At 42.1% G+C, this 13042-nt stretch overlaps 2 protein-coding genes across 2 annotated transcripts in view; both read left to right on the plus strand.

Annotated features, from left to right (window-relative positions):
• The window catches only part of dnaaf5 (dynein axonemal assembly factor 5), a 33016-nt gene extending 25780 nt beyond the window's left edge, over window positions 1-7236 (plus strand). Inside the window, exons 11-13 of the mRNA XM_086289251.1 lie at window positions 822-978; window positions 1232-1423; window positions 6651-7236. Of these exons, the coding sequence (XP_086145377.1) occupies window positions 822-978; window positions 1232-1423; window positions 6651-6805 (504 nt within the window). The 3' untranslated portion in view covers window positions 6806-7236. The remainder of the gene's footprint in view (window positions 1-821; window positions 979-1231; window positions 1424-6650) is intronic.
• A 65-nt stretch (window positions 7237-7301) lies between these two features.
• Window positions 7302-13010, plus strand: LOC147332600 (glycerophosphodiester phosphodiesterase 1-like). Its single transcript, XM_086289252.1, has 6 exons — window positions 7302-7796; window positions 8320-8495; window positions 9375-9480; window positions 9671-9763; window positions 10085-10296; window positions 10525-13010. The coding sequence occupies exons 1-6, from the start codon at window positions 7530-7532 to the stop codon at window positions 10670-10672; spliced, it is 1002 nt and encodes a 333-aa protein (XP_086145378.1). The 5' UTR covers window positions 7302-7529; the 3' UTR covers window positions 10673-13010.
• Window positions 13011-13042: the final 32 nt, after the last annotated feature.

A 13042-nucleotide genomic window follows, 5' to 3' on the forward strand; every position in this document is an offset into this window, starting at 1 on the left:
TTACAGTATGTGCGTTCGCACAAGCACCCGCACATCTGGCAGTACTTGCCCTCGCGTGCACAGAGTGACCATTTTAAACTAGCTCAAGCACCTGGTCTTTTCAGACATCTTTAGCTGCAAATATCTGGGGTGGGGCGGTGTGAACGTAGGCGTACGTGTCCATGATTGCAGGAGCGTAAAGCCTCGAAAGAGAAATTTTGGGTTTGAGTTGAACAACACATCCAGTTCGATGCGAGAACAGAAAGTCATGTGTGTTTTCCACAGGCGACTCGACAGCGACTCGTTTAAAAGGACATTGTTTCCTCTCTGTTCCCTGTGAAAACAATTAGCAGCTCCAGTTGCACTTGGCACCGTCAGATTCTCACTGATGTAATGCCGGATCACTTCTCTGCCAAGTTTTCCTCCTCTTTTTGACCCCCCCCCCCCCCCCCCCCCCCCTTCCTTGCTCTCTTTTTTTTTTTAAACTTTTTTTTTATTGTTTCGCCTGCATGGTTTCGATAGCAAACAGACTGGGCGACAGAGGTTTTAGCCATCACTTCTTGGAGCCTCACCTTGTTCATCAGTCTGTTTCTCTGCCGGTGTGATTAAAACATCAGTTCCTGCTGGACTCGAGCTCAACGTGATTGTGAACTCATCCAAACCTGTAAATGCTATACTTCAGGTTGATGTTTCGCAATTTAAGCAAATAAAACCTCATGTGGTGCTGACTGACCCCTAAATGAAAATGGCTTTGACATCTTATGTAGAGATAGAATTTCTTTCTTGGTTGGCTTGCATTTTAGAAACGATGTAGTTTGACCCCCTGCCTGTTCTGTACGCAGCTGATCAGTCTGGAGGAGAGGATGCATCCCCTGGTGTTGTCGGCCCTGGAGGAGGACTCTCAGATGAGCCGACTGTTGGCTTGTCGCTGTCTGTGTTCCATACTCAGACTCACAGGAACCAGTTTGCACCACGAGGCTCTCAATAAGATTTACCCGGGTAAGTCACAGTGTGCACTGTCATTTTGTGTGAATGCAGTTCAGGCTCGATTCAAGTCATTTTTATTTATATCGCACCAAAACTGTTGCCTTAAGGTGTTTTAAATTGTAAGGTAAAGAGCCTGGAAGAAGCCAGTATGGGTGAAATATGTTCTTTCTTTCTAGTACCTGTCAGTACCTGACATTTTTCATTATAAACCTGATGTAGTCAAAAACATTTATTTATTTATTTATTTATTTATTTATTACCACAGAGCTTCTGAAGCGTCTGGATGATAGCAGCGAGGAGGTGCGCGGTGTGGCCCTGCAGGCTGTGGGGCTGTGGTTTTCCAGCCTGACCAAAGACTACAACCCTGTGCTCTGCGGTGCTCATCTGCAGCTTCTCTTTCAGCAGCTGCTCCTGCACCTGGATGACCCTGACAGTTCAGTGCAGGACCAAGTGCTCGGTAAGACTGGGTGGGGTTTAGAGACGAGGACAGAGTGTTGATAGCAGGACGCAAACATGCCCTCAACCTGCTTTTTAAAACAAATAAAAAATATTTAAATTTGACGTTTTACTGCTAACGAAATGTGCTGTAGCTCCTTCTGGGTCTGCACTCTTAATCCAAACCATAACTCTTGACGTACAATGACAAACTCTCGTACAGCTTGTTTTTTTTCTTGACATCAACAGTCCCTGATGCTGTGAGAATAGTGCAAGACTGTTACTGTATTCATTGGGATACATTAAGCGCACCGTTCTCAAGTTGCGTGTGCGCTGTTTGGTTTCAGATGATGTGCGACGGATCTTACGATCTTGATTATCTGAGAAATATGATGGTGAGTGTGAGGCAGTGGTGAAAGCAGAGTTTAGGTGTGACGCTCTGCAGATCAGCCCCCTGTGTCCAAAACACTCAGACAGGGATGAGAGGAATTTGGGGTGTCTTCTATCAAACGTTAGACTGTGCTACTGGCAGTCGGCCAGTGTACCCTCTGCTCCCTTTTTCCAAAGCTTACCATTATCCCTCTTTTCCACACAGTTTATCACCAGAAGCAGCATGTGCAATTTCCCCTGTCAAAGTATTTTAAGACCATTAAGAGCTGGGCTTTTCTTGGGCTTCAGGGGTTGCAGATAAAGACCTCCCCACCTAAGATGTTCATTTCACAGGTTAAATATGTGAGCTTTAATGTCTGTATATTAACTCCCTCCTACACGCACAGGAGTGTGTGCGTGTTTGTGTGTGTGGTTTGCCTCTCTGCTCAGGATCTCTCTTCTCAACGCTCCCACGAAATGAAAACCACATTCAGACCACTCTGCCCCTCGCCACCTTTTCACATCTGCCCTCACATCCCACTTAATCCCTTCATCTTTTATCTGTCATTCTCTCTTCCTCCTCCTCGTGCCCTCTGTTGTCCACGGCTGTGTTTTATTTACGTATCAGTGGAAAGTCTGAGCACATTTTTTTCCCTCCTGAACTGTCTAACCAAGCCTCTGCTCCTCTGGACTTGCACTCCCTCCCACTCTCATATGGATGTTAGCTGTCATTGCTTCTGACAGGACGCAGGTGAGTGCTGATGCCTTTGCCAGTGATGAGCGAGAGGGAGGCCTCGCTAGGGGACCTCTCTTTCTTTCTCTCTCTCTGGGTTTAAAAAAGAAGCATTTTCATACTCGCCCAATGCCGCCGAAGCCTCAATACCATGAAGCCTCACACTTAAGAGGACTTTACAAAGACACTGTTTGTTTCTGTGATGGAGACTTACTATATGCACACCCACATTCAGTGTTTTTTCTTTTCTTTTTTTTATTGAGAGCAGTTTCTGTGTTGTATTTATTTTTTTAAGGATCTCCTTGGTGGGTGGAAAAAATAATGGGATTCCTCTTGGCAAGGCTAGGACGTTCGTTTAGCCGCACTTGTGGAGGTGGAGCATTAGGAAGAGCGCTGGCCTGGATCTTGCTCACTTTCTTTAAAACTGAGAGAAAGATGTCCATGGCCTTGATTCTGTTTGTTTCAGTTTAATCATGAAATGAATAATTGAGGATGTGGTTACTGTCTCAACTTATCCAGGACACGAAACAGTTGCGTATCTCACACAATGGCAACAAATCCCATGAAAAGTCCCACATCACTGTTGGGTTTATTTTGCTAGCAGTTAGTACCTGCATAGCCAAAGCCTGTTAAGTCTTTACTCCGTGTCTTAGATCTCTGTGTGATAGATGAGTCACACTGGGTGAAGTGTTCCTACATTTTCCTTGGCCATGAGACTCTGATGCAGCACTCACAACTACCAAAAAAGACTGTTTGAATGAAATTTATAAACAACTGCTGGTCTTTTCAATGTATAAAAAAAGCATCAGCCCTCTTTAACATTATTGGCTGATTTTAGGTCAACATACTGTGACAGACAATAGATTTTTCTTTTAATTGATATTTAAAAGTTTAAATATCTAGTTTAGTTATTTCAGCTGAAACCAGTGACTCTCACACTGGGGTCATCCATCGTTGATGCCAAAAAGTACAGTGATAGTTTTGTTTCATTGTGTGGGTTTTGTTTTGTTTTTTTCAATTAAAGTATTCATTTACCACATTGGCACAGTATTAGGGATCATTTTCATGCTGAAAAAGGAAGCTGTAGCCAATCACGTTTTCTATACATGATGGGTCAAAATCCGATTGTACAAACGCATAATTCCAGTTTTTCCGATGGTTCACCCAAAGGTCCAGAGGCACCACTCAGGTCCTGTGTCAGGTCTGTGCTGGATATTTTTTAAGACTTATTACATCTTCTTTTGTCCCCCACTTGTCCAGTTTCCTCAAATTTATTAAGGACACAATGCACACCAGTGCCGAAATCTAGGGAGTTTTAGGCTAATAGCGCTTTGTAAAAACACCTTGTTGATGCAAAAATGCTTTTTGGCAAACTGCATTATCGTTGGTATTTTTCATGTATTCAACTAAAGAAATGGTAACAAATTATCTGTTTTGCAGCAGGCTGCCAGTAAAAAAATTCCCTTAAGATACAATTTAAAATTGTGTGTTATTTATAGACACAACACTGGCTCCTTGGAAGCAAAATTTGAAGAAATGAGGGGTGGCGCAGGACTTTTGCACATTGCTGTTATAAATGGAAAAAATGAGGGACATTTACACAAACAAAATAAACATATTCCACCTTCACCCATGTTATCTTTTCAATCCAGATTTATTTTCTGATACAATTGTGTAAAATTGTGTCACGTGTGTCTGAAGCATTTAGGCTGAAAGGGTTTGGAATACCAATGGTTTGAATGGTACCTAAATGATGTTACAGTTTTTGGAAATTTCTCAAATTTCCAAGAGGCTCCAAAGTGTTTTAGAAGTGCTGAAATAAATGACACAAGAGCATTAGAACGTATTCTTTTCAGCAGATGTGCCTCAAGCAGTTTAAGTATATGGTTGTGAGTCGGGCTCTTCAAACTGTGCTCAGAGACTCTTTGTGGAATACATGACCTCGCGTCTCGCTGAGTGATCTATATCTGACAGCACCCATAACCAGCCCATATCCTGGTGGAAGCATTCCTCCCTCTCATGCATGGCTCTGTTTGAAGCTTTCTTTCTCCCACCCTCTGTTTTTCCCTCTATCTCTCTCTACTTCTTCCTTTAATAGCTGATCCCATTCTTACGCTTCTTGTATTTCAAACGCATATCTGCGAATTGTCTTGATGTCTGCAGCATGTCCTGACAGAATGATGGACAACACTCCCATCCCTCCTTCTGTCACTGCTGGCACGGGCGTAACTTGCTTCTCACAAGCCATCATTGTTCTCTTTTAATTCAAAGTCCCGCCTCTCCCCACCACATCCATCCCAACTGAGTACAGGACACACAAAAGCTAAGAATCCCCTCAATCCCCTTGAAGAACAAAGGTGGGTATCAAATGATTAGCTTACATGCAATAACTCATCCAGAGTGATATTCTGTCACCACTGAAACAGCGCTTTTGCATTGTTGTTTGTGGAGTGTTTACCCACTGGGACAGCAATAGAAGTAATTCAATATACCTGGAAAATCAGCACAGCGTGTGGGAGCAATGGAGGAGAGGATTTTAACAGTGACTTATCGCCTCCTGGTGGATTTTTTTTTTTTTCTTTAAGGATCTGCACACTTGGCGTCTATAATATAGTTGATCGCTGCCACCTGCTGGTGTGCTCAGTCCTTTAAGCGAATAAGAATGTTCAAAAAAGCTGTCATGGAGGTCTGTATTATCTCCAAAAGGGTCATTTGATTTACAGTCAGCAAAAAACACACAATCAACAAGCAAAATGCAATAAATAGCGTGCTATTCACAAGACTAATGGCAAACTTCTCTGAGAAAGGGTGGCTAGAGTCATCCAGGATAGGCTGGGCCTGTCCTTACCTTGTACAGGTTATGAAGATGATTCAGGGTCACACCTGCAATTTTGCTACACTGTTGCTGTTTTTTTTTGGGGGGGGGGGGGGGGGGGGTTAGGTTTAGTGAGCGTTCCAGCTGATAAAAGAGAACATGAGAACAAATTCAATAAAACTCATAAAAGTGCTGTTGACGTGGAAACCACAGAGCTTGTAGTTAAAGTGCATGCGTGGTTAGGTTGTTCTACAGACGGCATCCACCTGGAGCTCAAAGGTCAACTTACAGCCTTTGCTTGCCTATAAAATAAGGAAAGGCTGTAAAGCTATAAAAACAGTGCCTCGCCCACCTTTATTAGCTAAAATATTATTATTATTATTATTATTGTTGTTGTTGTTGTTAAATTAAGGGGACTATGGAAAACGAGATCTGGAAGACCATGAAAATTTTCAGATTAAAACTGCGCATCAGTGCGTGCTAGTTTAGCTCACTGGTTGAAAATCCCTATGGCTGTACAGCATCCAGGGTTCGAATCCAACCTGCAGTCCGTTGCTAAGTATCTTCTCCGACTCTTTCTTGTCAACTCTTTACTGCAAAAACTTGAAGTGCAAAAACAAAACGGAAAAAAAACCCTGCACATCATCAATCTGTTACCTTGTTTGACAGAAATCTGTGCATTTCTTTCTTTTTTATGACTATTTACTGAACAAAAATGTGCATTATGATTTTGTAAACTGCCTAAGCATAAAAGGTTTTTTAAAAATAGCTTATTATAAGTTGAATGGGGGAAAGAGATTTTGCTTTGGGTCTGGCTAAAACGTTTTGGGGTGGGAATGTCAGAATTTCTTACTGGCAGGAAAAATGCTGGAAGGAAACCTTAGCTGCAATTTGTGTGAGATGTGCAGCATCTTGATGAGCCAGAGTGCTTTTAAAAACACATCCAGCCAGTAGTTAAAACTTTAAACTGAGTTATTTTTATGTTCACAGATAAATATGAGGCAGCACTTTAAGAGAAGTACAGTGTGCCAGTTGTTAAGTATGATGATGGTGCAAATATTATAAGTGGCTTTGAGCTTGTTAAAACTGTCACCCCTCACTGAGTGACAGCATCAGCTCGCTGTTGTTATTTAGTGTAGAGTGGAATTGAAGATCATGGGAGATGTTTATTTTTGGGCCCAAATTTTTAAGCATTTGATGTTCAGCTCAAATCCAGAACGCTGACTTTAATGTGTGCTATCTTTCTGAATTTGTTTCTCTCTCTCTGTGTGTGTGTGTGTGTGTGTGTGTGTGTGTGTGTGTGTGTGTGTGTGTGTGTGTGTGCGTGCGCAGAAATCCTGAAGAAAGGCAGCTCGGTGCACCCTGCACTTCTGAAGGAGGAGGTGGAGGCTGTCCGGGACAAACAGCGAAGTCCTGTCTACTGCGATCAGCTGCTCCAGCACATCAGCTCACTGCCCACAGAGTCCACAGCAAGCTGCACGGAGTGACGCTGCACACGGAGAAACGGACAGATGTTTGTGCCTTAACTGTGAAAAAAGTGTTCACTTTCTGTTCTTTGAAGTCTATTTAATTGTTTTTGTTTGTTTTTTAGCAAGAGTAGAAAACATTTCCAAGACCTGTTCATTACCTCACCATTGTTCTAAAGTACTATGAGTTTTATGACTAAATTTTCTTTAAAAAAAAAAAAAGAAAAGATTTTTTAATAATTTCTTTTTATTCATGTACAGTCTCCTTAATTTGCTGTGTTCTGCATTCATTCCTCGGCTGCACTCCTTTGGCTCTAATGTTTGATTTTAAGAAAAATGTTTTCAAAATGGTGTATGTTTGGTTGTTTGTGCATATCCTGTTTGTACTAAACCGGTCAGAGGAGCTGGTCATGTGATTTTTGCCTTCAAAATAAAAGCACAAGCTTTTCTTATATTTGTCCAAACCGACTTGATTGGATGTTTAAATCCAGGTTATATTTCATGAAATCTGATTCTTTAAATAGGACATTATAGATTTCTGCAGCACCACACTGATAAGAGCAGCGCTCCTGTATCCATCCTTTTCACAATCTGCTGATTCTCGCTCATCTATTTGAGATCTGCCTCCAACATGTAGCCACCCGCGTACTGATAGCAGAGCTCCATCCATGCCGTGTCTAAACAGCGACTTTTGCATCCACCCAGCCGGCCGTGACACAAACATCCCGTCCTGTGTTCTTTCACCATGCTGCAGATCGGAGATGAGGTGGTGTATTTCTCAGTGGTGTTTCTGCTGGTTGTACTGGTAACTAGAAGCGCCACTTGGGCCACCCTCCTCACCGCGTTTCTCTACATCTTCATGGTGATGTTCCGCTTCCCTCCGGTGCCGGCGGACCGGGCCGCTCGAGTCCTGCGGCCCGGCGCTCTCTCCTCAGGCGGCGGCGTCCCGGTGGTGGCGCACCGCGGAGGAAGCCACGACGCTCCGGAGAACACCTTGGCAGCGATCAGAGAGGTGAGAGCTGTAGTGCTCTGATTTATAACCACAGGCCTCTTGTCTCTTATCTACCTGCAGCAAATGACAGGTGCAGGGACATTTAATTATGGTGTTATCTGGAATAACAGCCCCTTGGGTTAAAAGCCATTGCTGAGACATGCTGTCGCTGTTACTTTTGCAGTAAAAGCAGGTTTTCTTGGTGTTTTTCACCTGCTTTTGGGGGGGTTAGAAATAAGTGGAAGTAGGTCAGACTCATCTTGCACCTGATTCTGCTCCTGTGCCGTTTATAATCTGATGCCATCTTTATGATAAAGATCTGCTCTCCATCTCACAATGCCTTCTCTTCCTAGCATCTATCCAGATGCCTAAACCTCTGGATGAAATGCTTCTTTTATTTCAACAGGCTGGTTTTCAGCTTTTTATGAGTATGAAGCAAAGATAAAATCTTATCTGTCTTCTGGACAGCAGAATTCATCCATCCATGTATATAATCATACATTGGTTCACACTGTATCAGTCTGTCCCATTACATCTGCTCTAGGCTAGTAGGAACGGGGCCACCGGAGTGGAACTGGACCTGAGTTTCACAGCCGACGGAGTCCCAGTCCTGATGCACGATGAGACCGTGGACCGAACCACCAATGGGTCTGGACCAATCAGCAAACTTCAGTTTGTTCAGCTCAGGAGACTCAATGCTGCTGCTCACCACAGGATGAAGTAGGCTGCCTATTGATCAGTGATTCAAGCGTGTTTAGGCTAATTAAAAAGGGGAAAGTGTTTGTGAACAATAAGCTGCTCAATGTGGAGTCTTAGAAGTGTGTTTCACCAAAAGTTCACAGTTTTAGAAATGCAGAAACTTTGGTTCTCTTTTTGTCTTTTTTTCCTCCTTATTTTTGTCTATATGTGTATTTTTCAACAAAATGATTTAATAGTGCATCTCTTTTCATAGACGTAGAATAAAACTAATAGAATGTACACAGTTGTGGTCAAAAACCTTACATACACTCATCATGCTCCAAAAATGACACCTTTATTCTCGCGTCTTTCCACACGGATGAGTCAAATATCTTGTGGTTGCAAACCTGAGAACACTATACCAAATTTCAGGCATGGTGGTGGTAGCATCAAGCTCTGGGGCTCTTTTGCTGCCAGTTATACTTGTAGATTGTCAATTCAGTCAAGAGGAGTGGTCAAATATCCAGTTTGAGTTAGAAGCAAGAAACTTGTTTATGGCTACCAAAGGCATCTGTTTGAGGTGCAACTTACTGCGAGCATTTAACCAAATATTAGTGGGTGTGTATCTATACTTTTGACCGTGTGTGGATTAGAGAAAATCCAAAATAAATTCAAACTTGTGCACCCACTTCTTGCTTTCAAAGTCATTAAAGATGTGTAATGTGAAATCATCCTGGAAAAAGAACAGCTCAAAGAAATCATATATTTATGCTTACAATGAGACATTTATGCTCATTGTAAGCATAAATGAGTTGATGCAAACTTCTGACCACCAGCTTTACACAGATGTAGTTCATAGACCAGTAACCAGTAAGAACAGGGAGTTATGTCAGTTTTCCAATGGTTTCTTTTAATTTGCAGGGACAGATTTAATGTAGAGAAGGTTCCAACTCTGCAGGAAGCTGTGGAGGAATGCATCAGGCACCAGCTGACCATCTTCTTTGATGTCAAAGGTCAACCTGATATGGTACTACATACACTAAGCGCTAACCTAACAGGCTTATGGATACATTACTCAACATACATACAAGGCTCTCGAAGAAAAGAGAAAAACTACACGCTAGCTGAACTAATGCAATGATTGTAATAAAAAAAGAAAGAGACTGACGTTACCGCACAGTTATAGTACTTGTGTTGTTCATTCCCCTGCTTTACAGGCTGTATCAGTGCTTCATAACATGTTTAAGAAGTTCCCGGTGCTTTACAACTCCAGCGTCGTTTCCTCCTTTGAACCCAAAGTCATCTACAAGGTAATTCAAAAACTCCTGAATTACACTAATCATGAAAATCAGTCAAAAACAACTCCAATCATAACGGTTTAGGATAATGTTTAGGAGGAGGAATTCTGTGAGTGATTTCAGCTTCTCGTAATCAGCCTCTGTTTTATGGAGGCAGTGATGTCATTTTGTGTGGCAGTGATGGGCCCTGCTGAGATTTATCACCCAAGACTTTCTTGCTCACCACCGGTACAGATTGAATTCAATCCACTGTTTTTGTTTAAACGAAATAAAAGGCTCTACTAACTACTAAAACCTGCACTGTGTTGACCTTTGTCCTCTTCTGGTCCGCAGATGCGTCAGACTGACCCCCACGTGATCACAGCTCTCACCCACCGGCCCTGGAGACTGAGCCGTTTTGGAGACGGCACGCCTCGTTCTCTGTCGACGTGGAGCCAGTTGTGGACCGGTGTTCTGGACGTCTTGTTGGACTGGGCCCACCATCGCGTACTGTGGAAACTTTGTGGGATCTCTGCCATTCTTGTGCAGAAAGACTTCATCTCACGGTAATTGAGAGTTGACAGGTAGTTTATTTTGCCGTAGACTGTGTTGTTGCAGACCAACGGTGACCAACAGGAAGGTGGTTTTGATTCATCTGTTACTCATAAATGATTAACTTCATATTTAGTGTTAAAAAGTACTGTGCAAAAGTCTCGAGCCACCTCTCGATTTTTGAAATATTTTTGCTGCGTGAGAATTGCACAATTGAGTTTGTTCTCTTTCCTTTCAATCAGGGACTATGTTCAGTATTGGGCAGAGCGAGGAGTGGAGGTGGTGGGCTGGACTGTTAACACTGCTGTGGAGAAGGAGTACTACCAAAACCTGCTGAAGATCAGCTACATGACTGACAGTCTGCTGGAGGACTGTGATCCTCATTATTGAGCGATACCACACAGCCACACACACAGAAATCTTCCAGACTTACAGGTTCTCAATATAACCAAATTAGATCTTAGAAACTCGTTGGTTTGACAAAGGGTATAATTAAGAAGTGCAATCATTCATTTCTACTCCTGCGTACAAGTAAATAAAAACCATACCCGATTTAAAGTGGTTAATCTCCCCTTCAAGGCAGCCTCCTTAGGAAGTCCTCTTGCTCTTCCATAAATCTCCTCTGTGTCAAAATGGTGACCCTTCAACTTGAATTCCCTCAGAAATCTCAGGACATTACAGTACACCTCAGAGTGAACAGTGTCAGCCTGGGATGGGAACAGTCACAGCTCAAAACCTGCTCGGTGCTGCAAAAATGATGAGCGTGCGTGGTGTGTAGTGAAATCAAAGAGGCACAAGAACGAGTGGTCACGACTGAAGTGCTGCAGCGCCTCACAAGGAGCTGACTTTTAGGTGGCGATCAGTCAGATTCATAACCAGTGCAGATAATTTTTAAAGAATAGCAACACACGTCATTTTTCCTTTTAATAATCCTAAAAATCGTATATAATAAAGTGAGAGTGTTGATAATACTGAAAGATAAATTATAAAATGGAATAAAGCTAGAAGTTTGGTGCTAGCTAATTCTGTGATGGCAACCAGTTCCACAGAAATACACCGGTTTACAGTGTTGTGCAAAAGTCTTGAGCTAACACTTGTTTCTTTATATATCTTTGAGTAATCTTCAGGAGTAGTTCCCAGGCTTCTTGAAGGACATTCAAAGCTCTTCTTTGGATGTTTCTGCCTTTTGTGTCAAGACGCTTCAGTAAAGTTGAGGCTCGAGCTCTGCAGAGGCCGATCCATGATTGATAGTTTCCTATTGTATGTTATCCATGTTGTTTTTACTGCATTGGGAGTGTGTTGGATCATTGTCATGCTGTCCACATCATTCAGTCCAGTTCTTGTGTAGTTCAGCATACCTCCGCCTTTTCTCCTCTTTTCCCTTCCTTACAAATGGCTCCGTGACCGCCGTCCTTCCACCGAGACCATTTGTGATGAGCGTTCAGTGAACAGCAGACGGCTCAACTGAAGGTTCAGATGCATCTCTCAAGTTCTGTATCAAACCTGAATTTTCTTTCCTATGTCTTAAGAAGATGACTTTCACATACTGTTCATGTACTGTTCCTGCTCATATATATATCTGCAGATGCTGTAGATATATATAGTTTTTAGAAACTACTACATCTTCTTTTATCCTGCACTTGTCCAGCTTCCTCAAATGCTGTAAGGACCGACTGCACACCATGCTGGGATTTTTCAGTTTTTGGCTGTTTGGGAATCACCTTGTTGGTGCAAAAATACTTTTTTATATCTGCTAGAAAGAAAGTGCCTAAACACACAATTTCAAATGGGTTCTTTGCAAAGTTGTCTGTTATGTGTAGACACATACAATAGGAATTATTCATAGGTCAAGTGTTAAGTCCCTTAACAAAAACAAACAAACCGAAATTATTCCCCTGAAAATGATCAGGTACAAGGACTGGACTGAAAATGAGTGAAAAAGCAGCCAAAGTCCAAACAAAAACTTTGAAAGACCTTCAGAAAGCCCAAAGAACTATTGCTCAAGACCACCTTTTGAAAACTTCCAGTAAAATCTGACTCTTCTTCTAGTTACCTGTAGCTGGCACACAGGCTATACAAACATGCGACACCATGAAGGAACATGTGCAGACTTGTCACCTTTATTCTACTGCCGGCAGTAACACCTCCACCTCACCTGGACCAGGGATAAGCATTTTCTCTACCTGCTGTGCTGCTGATCTTCCACAGGTTTTACTGCACCTTTAAAGAGACAACAATGTATGTATATAGTGGTTACATAACATTTAGGCATCATATTTACTGCTTGTCATGATGACATTGTCATAATGGTAAAAGATCTCATGTCACGGCTATGTGATGTTTATTTAATCCTGCAGCTGCACAAAAACACAAGAAACTGTGCTGCATGTAAGACAGTGATAATATGGGTTAATTGTACAATTCAAAAGTGCAAGCAGAAGCACCAACTCAAATATTTCTATATTGTTTTAATGCGTGTGTCAATAAAAGAGGGTTTTGTTTAATCTGAGAAAAAGTGGGTCATGAATCATGCGAGGTGACACACGCAGAACATCTCATTCATTACTGTAACTCATATTTATTCCTCTGATGTTTCAGGTGTGTTTCTGTGTCCAACTGCTGCTAATAGTTTCATTTACAGGGTCAAAGTTTGCTTTCTTACTTTCTTAATGAACACTTGAGTTGTACTCGTGTAAAGATAAGTAAAAATATATATATATCAAAAACAGCAGTATTTGTTTTGTCTTTAACTGCAACACA

The sequence above is a fragment of the Aulonocara sp. 'chitande type north' Nkhata Bay genome, linkage group LG4, assembly GCF_057382095.1.
Source record: "Aulonocara sp. 'chitande type north' Nkhata Bay isolate Kocher_YH1m ecotype deep benthic linkage group LG4, A_spYH_male_GT1.1, whole genome shotgun sequence".
Classification (NCBI taxonomy): domain Eukaryota; kingdom Metazoa; phylum Chordata; class Actinopteri; order Cichliformes; family Cichlidae; genus Aulonocara; species Aulonocara sp. 'chitande type north' Nkhata Bay.